The sequence below is a fragment of the Empidonax traillii genome, unplaced genomic scaffold, assembly GCF_003031625.1.
Source record: "Empidonax traillii isolate 1590-97213 ecotype Southwest subspecies unplaced genomic scaffold, ASM303162v1 scaffold680:size346369, whole genome shotgun sequence".
Lineage (NCBI taxonomy): Eukaryota > Metazoa > Chordata > Aves > Passeriformes > Tyrannidae > Empidonax > Empidonax traillii.
The window spans coordinates 114,796-134,473 of NW_020955873.1; the positions used below are offsets into that span (position 1 = coordinate 114,796).

Here is a 19,678-nt window from a genome sequence, read left to right on the forward strand (position 1 = left end):
GACAGAGAACTGACAAACTCGTCACAGCAGTGCAGGCAGCTGTGACGGTGACTCTGCTGGGAAGGCTGCACTGGGGGCTGACCTGTCCTTACGAGAGACCCCCTTGATCTCCAGCCCCTGCTTGATTTCTCTGGTCTATCCTTTGGACCCAGGCTGTGCCTCAGCCGGGTGGGACTGCCCACTGGGGCGAGGGGGGAGGAAGAGACCGATTTGGAAAGATAGCAAGGAGGAGGAGGAGAGGCAGCGGGAAACCCAACCCACCCTTTGGCTTCCTCCTGCCTCCTTCTAAAACCTGCAGATTTCTCCAGCCTGTCCAAGCGCCTGAAGTTTCCTCAGCCGTGCTGCCCGGACTGCGAGGTATGGCCCGAGCTTCGCGTTTGCCTTTGCTGTGCCTCTTTCTCCTGATATGGGGGACCCCATAGCCCCACTCGTGGCGATCTCTGGCCTGGGACCCACTCTCCCAGCCCGCGGAGTGTGTCCAGGGCTCAGCAATGCGTCACTCGGGATGGGGAGGTGGATGCTCCCCACTCCAAGTGGTGCATTTAGAGACCCCTCCTGACTTCTTCTCTTTCTCCTCTTTGCAGCGCCTCTGCTCCCAAACTGTCTCTTGCTCTATTTCACTGCCAGATGACGAGCTTAACACTTTGGTGGCATCTGACTGTAAAGGTTTAACCTGCCCTCATTTTTCTCTATCCTCCCTTTTCCCCCTCTGGGTTTTCATCTCGGGGTTAGTTCCTTAGCGAGATGTGTGACCAAGGTCTGAGCACATCAAACCAACCTGCAGAGAAAATCAGATCTAGTTACAAACCAGTCCCCACTACTCCCAGCCTGAGGTGTGTTGGCAGGTGATGTTTTACTCACCAGAGTATCTAGAGGAAGAACAAAAGAGCTGTCGACCTCGTCTCACTGTTTTTTATTTTTTCAGTACAGCTGCTCTTATTTCTCAAAAAAAAAAAAAAAAAAAAAAAGACACTCGGCTTTTTGTTCCCAGTAAACTTTGAAAGTCTTTCAAGTCCTGCTGCCCTGGCTGAACTCCGGCTGATCGACTGTTAGAGAGGCAGAGGTTGCAGGAGAGGAGGAACAAAGCTCTTTTGGAGTGTTTTTTTAAAGTTTTAAGAACTTGGGCTCAGTCAGGCACAATTTTAAAGTCCACGAAGAAGAGCCGAGAGGCTTGTTTCCTTTAAAGGCAGATGCAGTCCTTCCCATCCCGGTGACGTGACCTGTGTGGCAGTCTAACTCTGCTCTTTGTGTCCCTTCTCTAAGAAAGCTCCATTCTGTTGCATCCAGCCAAAAAAAAAAAAAAAAAAAAAAAAAAGTTGAACTCCCACCCACCCAAACAGAAAGGCAAGAGTTTCAAGTTGGAGTGAAATTTGGGACACCGGGCAAGTCGCCAGTACTCCAAGTCCTCAGAGACCACCAATTCGAAACAGCTCGAAAACTCAGCAACCCTCCAAAACGACAAAAGTTAATCGCAGCCCTTTGTTAGGGTGGATCAGGCGAGTTTTAAGTGGAAATGAAAGGCTGTTGCGTCCTGCGCAGTAACTAAAGCCAAGCCATTGTTTGCCACATAGGCAGGAGCAGGGATGCGGGCGGTGTTGGGAGGGGGAAGAGCAGAAATAAACTTTTCAAACTTTTTTTCAAGCCCCTCCTTCCACAACCCTCTGCTCTTCCATGACTCAGCCCCAGAGGAATGTCGGCTCCCATGGAAACCTTTTCTGGGTCCTCTGGTCGGAGGGATGTCGGGGCTGTTATCGCTGGAGCGGCTGTGGCAGAGCGAGTCCAGGGAATGCTTTGGAGATGGTTTGCATTTTTGAGAGTATTTATCGGACAGTTTATTCTCGTCCTCCTTTGTGGAGCCGTGCGGGATCAGTTGGCTGCATCCCCCGGGAGCCAGAGGGACCGCCTGCCCCTGGCACAGCGGTGTCGGGGCTGCTTTTGGCCCTGCCACATGTCCAGTCCACAGAAAAGAAAAAGCTCAGGCAGGACAGCAAAATTCCATCTCCTGTGTCTGCACAGGGCTCATCAGTGAGCCGCTGCCTGCAGCCCAGGGCTCATAACATGCACTGTTCTTATTATGTTTTCCATTATGGATGAGGTCTGTAACCTGGACAAACGATGACAGCTTCAGCACACAGCTCCAATGGGACTGGGCTCTTGCCTTTGTATCAATAAGCCCTGTAAGATCTGGGGCATTTCTCAGTGCAACCAGAGCTGCTCAGCTCCCTGCACAGGAATTGGGTTCATGCAGCATTGTGTAGGAATGTCTTTAGTGACTATGCATGGGCAGACGGGGCAGATAGATCCCCCCACACACACCCCATGTTTTACTTGTAGTTTACGTGTGTGGTGAGCTAAATGGAATTTCACTTCTATCTGAACATTGCTTGGCTTTCTGAGCCTGCACAACTGTGTGCCAGGGGTCTGGGCAGGTGGCAGGAGCCGGAGTGGTTCCCAGGGCAGCTGCAGCACATCTGGGTGAGCTGGCACAGGCATGCAGGGACCTGTTCAGCCAGGAGCTGTATGGGGACTTGAGCAAACAACTCTGACTTCAAATGGAATTTTAGCCTGGGAGTGGCTGCTGGGTGAAGCTCAGAGGGTCTTGCTTGCACAGGGAAGTCAGGGCCAGTCCTTGCGTTGTGTCTCTGGGAGGGTCACCCCTGGTCGCCCATCAGCACCTTGAAAACTGTGGCTCCAGTGGGGTTTAGCAAAACCTTTTACTGGGCCAGTTTTGCCTTTACACTCAGTGTGAGGTGGGGGCATGTCAGACCTGCAGAGCCTTGAAAAGCAGCAAGCAGAGGGAGGGTGCAGGAGGTGTTGGTGCTCATGTGGTGCCTCCTGCGTGGCTGGACTGGGGTGCCGGTGGGGAGCTGAGGCACGGGAGGGTTTTGCCCACTCCTGCTCTCCGTGGCTGCAATGGGAGATGTCAGCAGAACCCCTCGACAGGGTTAGCAGGGGTGGCAGCTGGGGTTAGCCCGGTGGCCTCGGGGAGGAGCTGTCAAAGTGGCCAGGCAGAGACTCCTCCCCACGCTAACGTGGCATCCCAAAGGGCTTATGCAACCCTGGACAGGGCCAGCGCCACATGGACCACGCTCCACCATCCACGGAGCCTCTTCCAGAGGCTGCACCCGCCTGGTCTGTGTCCTCCCCCAACCCACTGACATCCCCAGGTGGGGGGAGTCACGAGAGACCTGCAGACCCCAGTGGCACAGACTCTCCTCTGTGTATCACTGTGGGGTATTTTCCCCATCAAGGGAAACTTGTGATGGGACAGGCTTGGGGAGAGGATGGTAAAGAGTTTCCCAGAGCAGCCTGCTTTGAGTTTATGGAGGTGCTGAGGGTCAGCCTCAGACCTCCCTACACCCCGTGGCTCCCTTGTTATTGGCATGGCTGCAAAATGGAAGGGGCAGCTGGCACTGAGGAATAGCCTGGGCCATGCTGGAAAGGTGAACCATTGAGAGGGGTTCATGGGAGCCCCCAGACTCTGTTTATAGAGCAACTGGGAGCTGAAGTCCCTGTGTAGGATGTCAAGCCTTAAAAACGCAGTGTCATCCATGGGTCCTGTAGCCCATGGGTGCTTTGTTGTCTTCTCCATCCTCACCAGTCAGGAGGTGAGGCCTGAAGAGGGACTGGTGACCATGGAGCTTCTTTTATTTTATTTTCAGCAGCCCTGTCTGTGCCCATGATGTGCTGGTTCCCAGCACCTTGCAAAGTGCTGGCATCTATTCATTCTTTTAGGATCTCTTTCCCAGTCCTGTTTTCCTCTGTCCAAAATGACCCCTGGACGCACCTCCCCCTGCTGCCCCTGCCCCCTGGCAAAGCAGAGCCGGGCATTCCTAGTGCAGGGCCCCTCACAGGGATCCTCCCAAAGTCCCTCCAACTGTGGGATGGATGCTGAGCTCGTGGTATGGCCCAGCTGCCAGTTCCAAAGATCATCCTCTTGGACAGCAGGACCATGGTTGCTCCACAAGGAGGGACACTTGCACCACAGATCATGCTGTTCTGATGGAGCAGCTCTGTGTGCAGGGCTCGAGAGCTGTTATTCCAGGACTTTTGACCACCAGGCATTCAGGAATAACCATGCCTTTGCAACCCAGCCAGAGGCTCACAGGCACTGCAATGTCCTCCCTGCTCTGCCTCCAGAAGGATGTTGTTTTTCAAGTAAACTTGCTTTCCCATCTACGACACAAGACAGCTCTGCAGAGCTTGTTTGCTCAGACTTTTTCGTGCTCCTTCTTCCTCCAAGCACAACACTGGCAGCTCTGACTGTCTGCTGGCTTCTAGCAAGCATGTAATTCCCTGACCCCAGCTCACTTGCATGCCCAGACTTTGAAATTCAAGGCTTTTTTGAGGCTTGGGGAAATGATCTAAGATGGCCTTGGACTGGGGTTGGGTTCTTCTTAATGCCATCTTCCACATGTACATGCGCTGCCCTCTCCTCCAGGCTGGGCACTGCCGTGTTTCTGCCCAGTGAGCACCACTGAACCTCAGAGCACCTTCCAAAGCAAACAAACCCCTTGGGAGAAGCCCAGGGGGAGCCTTCACAAGCCAGGGAATGGCAGCAAGGGAGGAGATGGCCAGAATCACCAGTACTTTTCCACCTCTCCTCCCCACACAACCCTTCCAGGAGTGAAGATCAGAACCACTGATCTCTCCTGGCAGATGCTGGCAGAACTCTCAGTAGCATCCAGAGCAAATAAAGGCAAAGGGGAAGGCACAGATTGTACCAAGCAGGAGAGGAGAGATCTTTTCAGCTGCAGCCTTGACAGTGCAAACAGGCTCAGAGGCCCTTACCCACAACTCCTCTGCCACAGATCCTTTATCCCACCCCAGCAGCCACCCCTACCACCCTGTGCTGCCAGCCCTCTGGCATCCCAGGGAATCTGCCCTCCACGCCATGACCTCTATTTTGCACAAACACCCCACCGGAGACTGGGTGAGGTACTGAGATTTGGAAAGAGGATTTTCCTTGCATGGCCAAACCTTTGCTAAGTTAGGAAGCAGAGCCCAGCCTGGCAGCACAGCCTTGGTGTGGTTTTATACCCAGAGAGCTGCTGTGCACGGAGAGGAAGGGAAAGGATGCGCTGGCAAATTAGATAACCCGGGAGATACAAAGAAACCTCGTCCAACCCTTTCTGTCCCAGCAAATCCATCCCTTTGCCTGGCCTCAGGGAGCTGGTGGGCTGTGTTGGCCCAGCCACACAGGTGGAGTGGACGAGGGCAAGCGGAAGGGAGGCAGTGGAAGACTTGGCAGGGGGACAAGTCCCCTCACTGGCAGGAGACAAACCGGGGGTGTTTCGCTCTCCCAGCGGGCGGAAGGGAGCGGGCAGCCCTCGCTGTCAGGAGTGAGATGCCACCGGCATACTAAGTGGCCAGCTGAGCTCCTCTCTGCCCTCACACACAGGGGCTCATCCCTGCCAAACAGGAACCGGGGGGGGGACAAGGACAGGGTGATTTCACCAGCTGCGCTCTCCTCCTGGCTTACATCACAGCCAGCGTTAGCCGGCTCCCTCATCCTACAGAATCCCTGCCACAGCCCAGACTGGGAGGGTGCACAAGGCTGATCCTTCTGGAGCTCATCTCCTGGCAGGGCACAACCCCGAAGTGTCTGGGATCCCTTAAACCCAGTCTGGGGACCCTCAAGTCTGAGCAGGAAAGGGAAAAACTATAGTAGAGATCCCAACATTTGGGGATGCTGAGGATGGAGGACTGGCCCCTCATACCTCTGGGGATGACTGTGTCCATGTGGGAAGGGGCTTTCTAAGGGATTTGATTCTTAAGTACCCCATCTCACTGTCTCTCCTTCATCCTCCACTTTCATTTTTCCTTGCACATACCCGGGACTCAAATCAGGAGATTTTTAACATGAAAAATGTAGGACCTCCTGAAAAGGAAAGAGGAACTGCCATTTTGACTGTGATTTTTCTAAAGGCATCCAGGAGAGTAACAGGCATCTAAACCCCACTGTCTCACGTTGCAAAATCAAATGAATTTACCTTGGAAACATGATTTGGCTTAAGGTTTTGGCTAGAAAAGACAGCATGTGGGTCTCTAATATTGAACCGACGAGGCAGGAAATGAAGAGAACGCCCCTCTCTAAGTGTCTGACTGCTCAGCCTGGAGCTGAGTGGCACACAATGGCCTCCTTCCTCATCCCTCCTTTTCCTCTTCTTTTTTCAGGGTCTGCTGAAAAATGAGGGCCTGGATTTTTTTCCTTATTTGCCTGGCAGGCAAAGCCCTGTCAGCTCCGGTAAGTGCGTGAGACAGCAGAGCCTCTGCTGTTGGGGTTGTCCATCTGAAGTAGCTGATGGGGATTTTCTTCTATAACAAACACAGTGCTGAGGGATGGGGGGCAACCTGAGGATGGCCTTATTCCCCCTTAGGACCATCTTCCCCTCGGTCCCCCACTCATGGTCCTTTTCCCCTGCAGCAGGAGGCTCTGCCCGATGAGACAGAGGTCATTGAAGATCCCACCACAGAGGTAGGTGACTCTGCTCCTCCTCCTCCTCCCCTGCAGCACCCACGGCTCTGGGAAGAGCATCTCCAAAGCAGTGGGGAGCAAAGGGGAGGCTGCTCTCCCCCACCAGGAGCTGTGATCCATATACACCAACACCAGAAACACCAACCTTTTTTTTGCAGGAGCCTGTGGGGGCTAATCCCGTCCAGGTGGAGGTGGGAGAGTTCGAGGAACCCACAGAGGATGTAGAGGAGATTGTTGCAGAGAGTAAGTCACCCTTCCCCTGCCCTCTGGCTGGCAGACACATCGTCCCCTCCCTGCATGGGGGAGCTTCAGCCAGCCCAGTGAGGGGTTCCTTTGGGCAGGGCTGTAGCACAAGGATGATGCCAGACTAGATGCACACTTTAAAGCAAAAGAGGAAAATGGCCTCTTCCAGCCCTGGGCTCTCTGTAAGCCTGGTTGTGCAACAGAAAGGCACAACCTGTGCTGTGTGGCTACAGAAAGGAGTCCAGGATTAGCCTGAGGACTAACATGGATTTCTGGAAATGCTCACCTCTCCCCAGTGCAAGAATAGATGCTTGGGGCTGTCCCTGCTGAAGTCTCTGTCTTCCCTCTGTGCTGAGATGCCCTCGGCAGCTCGTGGGAGTGGAGGATGGGGCTGGCTTTGACTTTGCTCCCCTCCTGCTCTCAGACCCCTGCCAGAACCACCACTGCAAGCACGGCAAGGTGTGCGAGGTGGATGACAACAACCAACCCATGTGTGTGTGCCAGGACCCCTCCAGCTGCCCAGCCACCGCAGGTGTCTTCGAGAAGGTGAGGGCAGGAGCTGCTTGGTGGCCCAGAGTGGGGAGGGACCAACCCCACATGGGCATTGCTAGGGATGGTGGGGAGACAGAATCAGGGCAGCAGGTCTGACCTCACCTGGTGGTGATCCAGCAGCTATTGCCCACCCCAGGGAACAAGTTAAACATCTTGTTTGGAGGCTTTCCCTGCAGAATCCCCAGCAAATCTGGGCTTGGCTGCCTCTCACATCTCCCCACCCTGTGCAGGTCTGCGGCACCGACAACAAGACCTATGACTCCTCCTGCCATTTCTTTGCCACCAAGTGCACCTTGGAGGGAACCAAGAAGGGACACAAGCTGCACCTGGACTACATTGGGCCTTGCAAATGTAAGTGGAGCCACTCCCTCAAACAAGGGGACCCCTGACCTGAGCACAGCCCCCATGCCCACAGTCTGAGGGAGAGCAAAGGTCCAGGCAGGCTCAGGGCTGAGATTGGAGGGCACTGGGGCTGTGTGTTTGGGGTCTGGGGCTGCATCTCCAGATGCTGCACTGACCACTGTGTTTGGCTTCCAGTCATCCCTGCCTGCCTGGACACAGAGCTGACTGAGTTCCCCCTGCGCATGCGGGACTGGCTCAAGAACGTGCTGATCACCCTGTACGAGCGTGATGAGGACAACAACCTGCTGACTGAGAAGCAGAAGCTCAAGGTGAGAGACTGGGGACAGAGCCTGGGAGCTCACCCCGCCAACAGAGACCAGGACACATGGGTATCCCCTCCAGAATGACCTGGGGCACCCCATTTAAATCCCCTCTTGTGGTCTCCCACCCTATTCCCTTGCTGACAAGGCCTCCCTGGCCTCTCCTATGGCAGGTGAAGAAGATCCATGAGAACGAGAAGCGCCTGGAAGCCGGTGACCACACCGTGGAGCTGCTGGCCCGTGACTTTGAGAAGAACTACAACATGTACATCTTCCCCGTGCACTGGCAGTTCGGGCAGCTGGACCAGCACCCCATCGATGGGTGAGTGTCAGCAGGATGGAGACCCCACCAGGACCCTTTCCCACCCAAGGACCAGGACGATTTGGCAGCAGAAGGTGTCAAAGCAGCCTGGAGATGTGACACAAGTGGGTGGCTGGTGGCACAAGCACATCTGGCAGGGGTTGTGGCAAACCAGGCTGGGATAGAGGTTGGTTTGCCTCCTGCAGGAAGAGAGGCCTCCCCAGGCTCAGCTGCTCCCATCTCCCTTGGGTGTGGAGTTTCCATCTTCTCAGATTTACTGTCGTGTGATAGTTCCCTAAAATATCTTAGTCCAATGGGCCTGGGATAACTTCATCAGCTGAGATAGCAGCTGCTGGCTTAGCTGTGAGATGGAGAAGGGCACAAGAGTGATCACAGACCCATGGGGTGAGGGCAGCTGGCAAGAACCGCCAGCTACTATTTTGTGACCAGTCACAAAGGCAGGCACCAGTCCTTGACCTTCATGACACTGAGTGGCTGATACTGGGAGGGCACTGGGACAGCAGTCAGACCACAGAGCTGGGTCCACAGCATCTCCCCTCCTGTGACCATGCGGCCACCTTGGCAGGTACCTGTCCCACACCGAGCTGGCCCCGCTCCGTGCCCCCCTCATCCCCATGGAGCACTGCACCACCCGCTTCTTCGAGGCCTGCGACCTGGACAACGACAAGTACATTGCCCTGGAGGAGTGGGCCAGCTGCTTCGGCATTAAGGAGCGTAAGTACTCGGGAGGGCAGGAATGGGGGTGCAGGGGACACTGAAAAGCACCTCCACAGCCCCCTCTCTGGACGGAGCAGGGCATTTCAGCTGGTGCTGGCTGAGGCAAAGCAGGGGAGAGTGGGGAGGGTGGACTGCAGGAGCAGTGGGACCCTGGCAGCATCCGCCTCCTAACCTCGTCTCTCTCTTTTCCTTCCACAGAGGACATAGACAAGGATCTTGTGATTTAAACGCCCAGCTTCCTGCTCTGCTGCCAACTTTGTCTTGTTTTAACCTTCCCACTTCCTTTGGTTTTTAAACTGCTTTTGTTTTGTTTTTTTTTTTCCCTGGGAACAAGGTGCTAATATAGATCTAAACATATGTAGTAACGGTGCTAAGAGAAATAACAGTCCTCGTTCATAGCCTTATCTATTACCACTAGATTACTCACTCAGCTGTTTCCACGTGCTCTTACCAGCCTTTTCTCTATCCTGTACCATTGACGGACTGTTCCTGTCCCAAATATCCACTCTGTCTCAGTATCCACTCTTGGATCGACTTCTCTTTAACTTCTCACTAACAGCACATTCCTGGACACGTCAGCGCAGATGCAAAGCCCTCTCAGCTGATTCACCGCCCCAGTTACAGATGATGCCCGTGAGGGAAGGCAGAGCCAGAGGATGTAGGAGGATTGGGTTCTCAAGCAGAGCAGCTGCAGGTGACATTGTGGCCACCAAGCTCGTGCTAGGGAGGACGGAGAAGGGTGAGAAGGATAAAGAGTGGCAGGATTTTATTTTGGTTTTTGTTTTCCTTTTTTTTTTTTTTTTTTTTTTTTTTAATTTTTGGACATTCCCAGGGCTTGAATTTAGTAATTATTGGGCACAAAAGAAAAAATAAAAAAAGGCTAATTGAATTAGCCAATAGGGAAACACACAAAATTTAAAACAAGGAAGATGAAATGCATCCCATCTTGTAAAATCCCTTGAAAAATAAAGGTTTGAAAGTGCTACATGCTTTACCATCACTCAATGACCTACTGCTGTCGTGTCTTCTGTGTGAGATGGGGCATGACTGCCTGTTCCCCCAGGTTGCCCGTGTCTGACCTTGATGTGATTCTGCTGTAGCTGAAATAAAGGTCTTGGCTCTCCCCACTCCACAGTGCACTCAAGCACTTCCCGCCTCTCTGCCTTGGTTGTGCTTAAATTCCAGCCCTGCTCTCCCAGGGAAGCTGTGCCAGTCTTGGAAGGGATGTTTCTGCCCAGAAAGAGGCATGTTTGCCACATGCTCAAGAGAAAGGCTGTAATATTTTTTCCTGTTGTGGATTTAAGGGATGAGTGAGATAGAAGGGAGAAGGTAATTGGATTTTGTTTTATAGAAAGGGTCCTGACAGGACCAAAGGGATGGTTAAATCTCAAAGGCTGAGAACTCTTTTTTTTACTTCTGAATGTTCCCTGTGCCTTATATTATTAAATTCCTGCCACAGTGTGAGCAACCTGATGAGTCTCCATAATAAAAAAATCCTGATTTAAAACACTGACAAATAAACAAGCCTGCCATGTTCCTCTGTTTCATCCCATCCCACTGAGGGGGATTGCATGTGTTCAAACTGTATCCCAGATATCCCTGCCCTAGGGAATAGTCTGGTCCAAGGGAAGCTGAGGTGCTTCTGCTTATCGCAGTCCATCACTGTAAACAGGCTCCTCGGGGGATATTGGATGGGTAACGTGGGCAGATGGAGCTGGAGCAATGAAGGCAGACGGGGTCACTGCAGCAGCCAGCACAGACCCTCACATGGCTCTTCAGGCCCTTGCTTTCATCAGCAATAAAATCCCTGGGAAAGGCTAAAAGGCACAACAGTAGGAAAATAAACACCACCATTGGCATGGGCTAAAAATATCCCAAGCTGCAAGAGCTCTGGCTCAGCTGTGAGGTCTCTGTCGAGAGCCCCTGGATGGATGTGCTGTGCTCCCAGCAGAGCTGCCAGATCACATCCTCCACAGGGCCTCTCCCAGCTGCAGAGCCCTGGGCAGGTCCCATGGGGCACAGTCACTTTGCAGGCATGTTGCCAAGGTGTTTGACCCCAGGGGGAAAGCTGGTGCCTAGAAGGGCCAGGTGAAGGTTTTCCACCCCTGCTTTGAACACCGGCACTCGTTCCATCCGGCCACGCTGCTTCCCAGGGCTATTAGCCAAAGCAGGGGTTCTTGATGGACACTCAGCAAATGCCTCCCTGCTGTGGGGGCAGCCTCTGTGAACTGGCAGACCTGACACAGAGAGGGGCACTGCTGCCCATGACCCCTGCAAGATCCAGCTGGATGTGACCCACCTCCGTGCCAGGAGAGCTGGCAAGGGAGGACGGGAAGGCAGGCAGGGGCTGTAGGAGATCAGCCATCCTGTGCAAACCTGCTTTCCAGTCGCTCCCTCTCAGCCAGAAACTCCTGCTCCACTCCCACACCAAGACACAGCTGCAGTCCTTCCAGCTCCAGCCCTTCTGCCAGCGCTGCTGGACACACACAGGCAGCTTTGGTCCCCTGCAAGGGAAGGCTTTCCAGCCCTCCTCTCCTCTGCCTTCTCCTCTTGTGCAGGAGTCAGCTCTAAATCCCAGCAAGCTCAAGAAAACCTGTAGAGTTAGTGATCATGCCTCTGGAAGGTGAAGGGATCCATCTCTAAGGCCATGTCCAATGCTCCCAGTGGTCTGTCAGAGCCCAAAGGACTCAGCTCAGTTCTCCCACAAGTGCAGCCTCCCTGGCTTTAACTGAGCATCAGAGTGAGCTCAGGAGGTTGCAGCTGGGGCTCCCCTAACCCCTCAAAGGTCACAGCCTGAAGTATCAAGTTGCTGGAATTTCACTGCGTTGGGGCAAATGCCATACAAGGGGTTACATCAGGACTTGAGGAATGAGTTGGCCTCTTTGAGCTTTCAGACCTAGACGGTCAGCAAGGGTGGAACAGAACAGCCCTTTCCCTGTTAAAGCTGAAATTGAGCCCTCTCCTGCCTGCACAGCAGCAAAGAAACTCGCCTGTATTTCCAAGTGGAAATTCTCCCTGTGGTTAGTGCTGACTGAGGACACAGTTTGCAAACCTGAAAAGAAGGAAATAGAAAAATAACAGAGAGGTCTGGGTCCAAGACCAGCACAGTCTGACCTGAGTGCTACAGTGCATCTGCAGGCAGAGGTGGTTCATCTTGTTGTGGTTACTCACTGAGCTGTGTCCTGCATTGGAGAATGGAAAGATGGGGAAGACAGGATTCCTGGAGGGATTAGTGCTTTCCTGTCTGTTTTCCTCACCCTTCCTTTTACAAAAAAACCAGACTGTGGCATAAATACTACATTAAGGTTAGTGGCTTAAATATTCAAAATACAGGTGATGCAAAAAGGTGACAAGCCAGGATCACCATGACTACTCCAGTAACTGAGTAACCGAGGCTTCAACCCATGTTCAGGCACCCAGGATGGTGGAGTTGATCGAGTTATCATTCCCAGCAGGTAAATCTCTCTCACAGCAGTTCGAGCACACACAGTATTACTGCTGAGGGGGAATCTCATCATGGGTCTGGCACAGGGAGGGGTCCCTGTGCCACGACCACCTCCACCCCTCTGCCCTGCTCCGGCTTGTGGAGCAGCTTCCAAACTGGCCATATCCACTGTGGAGCCTTCTTTTCCCTTAACACCTTTTATATGTTTCAAAGATGGACAAATCCAGTAAAAACACGCCCAACCTCCAGCGAAGAGACAACGTCGGGAAGAACTCTTCAGGCAACACATCTCTCCGCAGCCGGCCTGGAATGAGGGGATGAGGGAAGCAGGCATCCCTCTGCCCCCCGAAGTTGTGAAAGGCGCGTCCTCCTCCTTCTGTTCCTCCTTCTCCCGCTCCTCCCCCGGTCGATCCCCATCCTAGGCTGGCGGCAGCGGCGCGGAGCGGCCGGCGGGGGGAGCGATGGCTCCGGGGATGGAGCCTGGAGCTGCGGGGAGGCTTCGCCGGAGCAGAGCGTGTTGTCCCGGGGATGCTCGGGCACCGGGCGGGAGGAGGAACCCGCTCCCGCATCCCCCAGTCCAGGGCGCTGCCCTTCGCAGCGGAGCAGCTCAAAGCCCTGGTCCCTTTGGAGGGTGTTCCCACCACGCTTGGCTATCCCATCCCATCCCATCCCATCCCATCCCATCCCATCCCATCCCATCCCATCCCATCCCATCCCATCCCATCCCATCCCATCCCAGTTGCTAAATCCTTTAGACATAAAAACGTTGATCAAATCTGAGGTTAAGTTTGGCAAGAGTTGTCCACTCTTGAACCTTATGACTCAATGGGAGGGTCTTCCTTACCATTTTCACTCTTATCCTTACTTATCCTTGGTCATATTGCGATGATTCTGATCAATTTTCCTTTCTGCGCTTTATCTATGTAGGAATAAATAGAGTGGACCTTGCCTTCAAATGCTGTTAAGCCACACTGCCACAAATTTGTATTAAAACCTGATTTTGTTGATACCTTTGCCAGTGATTCTTTAAGTGACCTGAGCCACTCATTCATGACACCATCCCATCTGACTAAGAGGTGCCTGAGCCCCCCTAATCCTTCTGGAGTACAGACCCTATTTTAGTCTAAAGGACACATGGCTTATGTGATGCCAGATTTTGTGTTTTGCAGCTCGGTCTGTCTCTCTCAGTACCAATCCCTCCAATTTTTGAACCTACTGGCTGGTTTTAACTTAGATTTGATGGGGCAGAGAACCACAGGCACGGTATTCCTCTGGGTGGCATTAAGACAGACAGAGAGAGGGTGCAGACAGATGGACAAGTACTTCACTGCACAGTGATGCTGAAGTCTAACAGGAGCTGGGCTCGATCTGGTGCCAAGGTAATTGCACAGCAGGTAATTATTTGTGTCAGGGACTGACTATCCAGTTTCTGCATTGGCCATGAAGAAGTTGCATTACTTTCTATTTCATGTCCTGCCACATAAATCATGGCCATTTCCCAATTAAGCCCATTTTTTGTCAGCCTCACTATTATGCTCCTAATCAAAGAAACTCTGATCCTCTGATTCTTGGGAAATGACTTGCCCCAGGACACATTTTTATGTGCATTCCCTACATTTTTCTTAATTTCATATTTCCTTTTGATCGCTGCTTCATTTGGACTCAAGAGACTATACAAGTCTCTTGTTATTTCTTGTCCAAACACCTCTCTGATCACCTTTACTGCCTGGGTTTTGGAGACTTTGCTGCCGTCAGCTACGGGGCCAAAATTCTCCATATGCAAGGCCAGGCCTGACCACAATGTTATGGTGACTTGTCTGCGGCTGCCCAGGGCAGCCACGGCACCACAGCCATGCCTGGCAGGACAATCCTTGGTGGCTGGGGCTGTACTTGACACTCACAGGGTTTCTCACTGTCAGGAGGGGTGTGAAAACACCGCAGGACTCTGAGACTGAGCATCCAGTCACTGCTGACCGACCACAGGGTTCATTTCCCTCCCACAGAATGAGGATCCTCCTGGAAACTGGACGCTCTGTTTCCCCCAGCACTGACGTCCCCAGAAGAGCTGCTTTGGCTCAGAAGTGCCTGAGCTGGATGCAGACTGAAAACTGGGTTAATATCCAGGGCAAGTATCACCACTACTTTGCTGTTCTCCCTCTCCCTGAAGAATCTGCTGTTGAGAGCAGAGATGAGTCAAGGCAGACCTTCGGTCTGACCCAGTCCTGCTGCTCTTCTGCACTAACCACACCTGCAATCATGCCCTGTCTGCTTGGGCTTGAGCAGCAGGATTCATCCTGTAGGATTCCTGTTGTTTCCTCCTGGTCATGGTGTCTTTAATGAAATCCTTACCTTATCTACCATCAGATGATTTCCCCCATCACTTGTGAGCCAGCTCCAGGTTTTCACTCTGGTGCAGATTTTCATGCCCTTCAAAGAGCCCTTCCCTACTCTGGGTGCTGCCCACATGCCATCCCTTTGGTGAGCCTTTATCCTTGTTCCACAGGAATAATTTCCTTTTCCTTTACAGCTTGCTCATGCAAGTGGGATGCTGGAGTGTTCTACTTAACATGTCTTGTTTGCATCCTTCTCCCTAGGCTGGCAGCTGGCATTGGATGAACTACCTGTGGCAGGAAGAAACATGCTGGGATAATCAGAGGGGAAATCTGGAGGGCTCCAGAGGTTTGCTCCTCTTCAGAGGCAGATGCCCATATCCTTTGCACATTAACCACAACACAGGGCCTGTCCATACAGATGTTTTCCAGCCAGTGCCGGCAAACTTCAACCCCCAGCCATGGAAACTCACTTCCCCTGGAGATCTTGGCATGCAGGACAGACAGGAAGGAGCAAGAAGATAATTCCCCTCCGTATGCAAAGAGCAAAAGAGGAAGGGAGGAGACGACCATCCTCCTTTCCTTGGCTGCCTCTGCCTGAAAACTGGCAAGGGTGAAGGTGCTCCCCACTCAGCTCACACCTGCAAACCCCTGCCCCTGCTGCTGCCCACACGGGCAAGCCCTCGGGGAGGAGCACAGCAGAGAGTCCCAAGCAGCCCCTGCAGCCTCAGCACTGCCGGGCTCAGCCCAGCACTCCCACCCTGCTGTGCTCATCCCTTCTCCCACTGCCTCCAGAACCCCCCCCCACCACCATGCAGCTGCAGTGCCACGGCAGTGACCCCCTGGCAGATCCTCCTGCTCTGGTTTGTCTCTCCGAGGATGCTCAGTTCTGGCTTGAAAAGCCAAATGTTAGAAGAGGAAGAACGCCTTTGGAAAGGAGCTGTGGTGGGGTGTCGGGGTACACATTGCTGCTCCAGCAGCCAGCCCCTCTTCCACAGCCCCAAGCTCAGGGCTCTGCTGAGGGCTCCCCTTTTCCTCCACGCTGGAGCTGTGTCTGGCTTCCCTGCTTTTCGCCTCCAGCCGTACCTTTAACAAGTGTGGGCAAACCCAGGCTCCTGAATGCAACTCAGTTCAAGGCAAAGGTGTTGGGGCACGTTCCATTTGGGAGAGAAGGAATGGTTGAACTGCTGGGGAAAGGCCAGCCTTGGACTGCCAAAGCTGGGAGAGGCCTGGCTTCCTGATCCAGCCCCGTTTGGAGAGGCTTGTGAATGGACCCAGGGAGGAGCCAGTAAGGGATTGGATCGGCTCTGCTTGGCAGGCTCAGGGACAGAGGAAACAAGATGGGGTTGAGACATGCCCCCTGCTGCAAAATGTTCCTTCTATGAGAGTGCCAAAGGATCAGTAAAGAGAGTGAATGAACCTGCCTTGGCATCCCTGCAGTTGCTTCTTTGTAAATGTCTCCTCTTCCTTTCCAGGTGAGAGAGCAAAGATCTTCTCCTTCCATTCAGACAGAACCGAGACCTCATGGCAGAGCTGTGCTTCACCCACGTGTGCACACCCCCACACAAACAGGGTTTCTTGGGATACTTGACAAGTTCCTACTTCTCCTTCCATGTTTTGTTCCCTCTCTTGCCTCTCCTTGGGCTCAGCTTATCCTTGCACAGCTGCTTCCGTCCCAGTCAGTGACACCAGAGTAAAGCTGAGTCCAGGTGGTTGTGGCTCTTCCCAGCCCCACTCCAGCCCACAGCATCTCCACCAGTCCCACAGAGAACAGGAGCTGGGCTTGTTAACCCGAGTGACAACCCCGTGGGTGCCTCTGTCTGGGAATCCTCCACTCAAACCCTATTGCCAACCTAAACCCCAGGCACTTCTCTGCACACCCTCTCCCGGCCTCCCTCACACCCCACTGAGCCAGCTGCCCCCAGGCTGCTCTCCACAGAGTGCTGCAGAGCTTCTCCGAGTGCCCCAGGCTCTGTGGGGTTGGACACCCGTCTCTCCTGCCCACTTTGCAGCCCGTCTTCTCCAGAGCCTGCAAGACTTCCCGGGAAATGCTGGAAGGGATTTTCTGCCTCACACTGTTGGGGTTTCCAGGAGCCAGAGAAACCTCCCCCATATCTCCAGATCTAAATCACCAGAGACGTGCCGCAGCCAGTAGCCACCCCAGCACTACCCCCACCTCTCTGGAGGGAAGTCAACCTTACCCCAGAGCTAAACAGGAGGCTCTGCTCCCCATCTCCCTGGCAAGCCCCTTGCTCACCCACAAGGGAATATCAGCCTTTGTTTTCCTGACCCCTCAGTGTTTCCTTCCCCTTCTCAGTCTCAGGTGCTGGGAAACCCCAGGCACTGATCTCTCAGGTAATTTTCCTAGCAAAACCCTGCCTATGACCTCTTCCTAGACACCTGCAGAGGATCAAGGTTGAAAAACATGGGTAAAAATTCAAGGGTCTGAGCTTTCCAGCTGAGTCCAGCAGGCACCCCAGGAATGGGATTAGCTGCGGGGTTCAGCTCTTATCTAAGTTTGACCCTGAAATTCCGAAGAAAAAATGGGTGGATTTCTTGGAGATTATTTAGGGCAGCCTGGCAGCAAATTTTTCTTCCTTGCAGAACTCAGAATTAAGCCATGTGCTGCTTTGGAAGTGGCGAAATGATGATCACACAGGTGATCATTGAAAAAAAAAAAATTCAAAACCTCCCACTGACTTTTACTCATTTCCAGTTTTGCTCACGTTGCTCATTTCCAGGGCCTCACGTTTCTCCTGACTCTGATGAAGACAAGAGCGATTCTAGCACAGGGAGGCATTGATTGACCAAGTTCCTTATGCTTTTATTTACTTTCTCATCCACTCACACGTGGCCAGGCTTCAATTCTCTGAGGAATCAGCCCCTCGGCGTTCTTGGAGACTCATCTACGGCAATAATCAGCACAGATGCCCTCAGCAGGGTTGAACCGTTTGCAGGAGGGAGTGCTGATTTCTTGGTGGGAAGCCAATGAATGATCTCATCCTAGAAAGGAAGCCAGAAATCACCATCTCCACCGGGCAAATCGTAGTGTTTGCTGTCACCTGCACAGACCACCCCATGCTCTCTGCAGATGGTCTGTTGTGCCTTTCCACCCCTCAGTCCCACCAACACCTCCCCGTCCACGTTCTTCAGCTTTGATTTCTTGGCAGAAGCAGCCAGGACAGCTGTCACCACCATGTCATGACTGCTATCAGAGCCAGTCTACCATCATATACCAACTGGACATCTGACAAGCTGTCCAAAGAGCAGAAGAAAACAAGTTCAGTGTCAGAGTAGCAAAACAAACCTCAAAGACGGTGGCATAAGAAAGCGGTCTGCCTGACAAGGGCTGGGTTGGCATATGTGATGTGGTGGATGTTGCTGGGCTAGAGGCAGCACATGTGGCTTTCCCAGCCCACCCTTATCCCTCCCCTCTTCAAGCACTTCAGGAGGGTCTGGAGCCACCGGAAAAGGTCTGACCCTTTGGAGAGAGGTTAATCTGACCCAGATCCCCTTCCATGAGTGTACCAGCAGCCAGACGGGCGAGGTACTGTGATGGGAGGAACTGGGGTCCACTGGCGACTGTTTTTGGTCTCCTGGGCTGGAAAGCCCTGTGGGACCTCCTACTCACCCTGCCTACCAGCCACTCTTTCCGGATAGCCCAGGGTACCCCGTGCTGAATGTGGTGCAGCTCCTTCTCTTTGTTTCTTTTCCAAACCTTTGCACTACCTTTGTTCCCTGCAGATTTCAAATTGCTGAAAGATTTATAACACCGCAGTAAATCGCAAGATGCAACACCCAAACGGGGCTTTAATTATCATCACAAAGGTATTAAACGTACATCCAAAAAGAGAGGGGGACTGCTCATCCCTCCGTGGGTATAATTCCCTGTTGATGTGTTTGGGTACATCTCTTCCCCCCACCCTGCATATTTGTATACCAGTGCATGAATTCATCTTTGAAGGCTGTACAAGAATGTGTAATCTCTGTCTTTTATGTGCTTCCATATCTCTTCTCATCTCGCTTAGCAGTCCTCCCCTTTAGCCATGTTCATGTTGTGCCATGAAAGGCATCCGTGCACATACATGGAGAAGAGCATAAACCGGTGTTTACTACCTCAAGATGTATTTCCACATAAATATATTCTGCATCAATGGCTGCTTTAGCACCTTAGGAAGATGTTTTGACACCTGTGTGTGCTCATGTATTCATCCCCTGTACCCAAAACCACTCATTTCTGTACATGCACAACTTTGTCACCGTTTTCTCTATTGCTGGTGCCATTTGCATGGATCAGCACCATTCCCCACTGACCTTCCCCAGTCACTGCATCCCAGCTGCCCAGCAGAAGAGAAAGGAGAGGTGTGAAGATCTGGTGCATTTTCCAGGTCACTCGTTTTATTTACACCACCTACCTTAAGTTAGCCTAAGATGCCCAACCAGCTTTGAAGCCAATCCCTTGATCCTAAAAACACCCAAACGTCTAAGTTCTTTCCCTTGGAATTAACCCTGCCTTCAGGACTGGTTCTCATCCAAGACCCTGGCAGAGAACAGACTTTCCCCCACCTTAAGTTTACTGTCTCCTGAGCCTCACACAGGTCCACATGTCTCCTTAAGAATAAAAGCACACTCAGAAAGGCTGACTGTTCTGTGTAACACCACAACCTGTGGCCACTTTGCCCTCTGTTTACACAGTCCGTACATGCATAAATCCACATCAGAAAAAGGCTTTGGCCAGGTACATCCACGTTAGGAGTTCACAGGGTACTTGTCCATCTGGTGTTCACATGCCTGCTGAAAACCTGTGCTCCCTCAGCCTTTATTCTGTCCATTCCTGCATAAGCAAGAGCAAGCTGCGTCCGAGCTGTTGTTGTTTCCATGTTCCCTACAGCTATTCTGTCCTCTGGCAATTTTGGACAGAAGCACTTT

The 19,678-nt window shown here is 52.7% G+C and overlaps 1 protein-coding gene and 1 long non-coding RNA gene across 2 annotated transcripts in view; one reads left to right on the forward strand and one right to left on the reverse strand.

The window, feature by feature from the left end:
• Window positions 1-235: 235 nt before the first annotated feature.
• On the forward strand, window positions 236-10,490 carry SPARC (secreted protein acidic and cysteine rich). Its single transcript, XM_027899637.1, has 10 exons — window positions 236-357; window positions 6,178-6,247; window positions 6,428-6,478; window positions 6,637-6,721; window positions 7,146-7,267; window positions 7,504-7,624; window positions 7,811-7,944; window positions 8,109-8,257; window positions 8,823-8,971; window positions 9,173-10,490. Exons 2-10 carry the CDS (start codon window positions 6,191-6,193, stop codon window positions 9,199-9,201), a joined length of 897 nt encoding a protein of 298 aa, XP_027755438.1. The 5' UTR covers window positions 236-357; window positions 6,178-6,190; the 3' UTR covers window positions 9,202-10,490.
• Window positions 10,491-11,960: 1,470 nt separating this feature from the next.
• Window positions 11,961-19,678, reverse strand: part of LOC114065598 — a 55,213-nt gene continuing 47,495 nt past the window's right edge. Inside the window, exon 3 of the long non-coding RNA XR_003573007.1 lies at window positions 11,961-12,026. This is a non-coding gene — a long non-coding RNA (uncharacterized LOC114065598). The remainder of the gene's footprint in view (window positions 12,027-19,678) is intronic.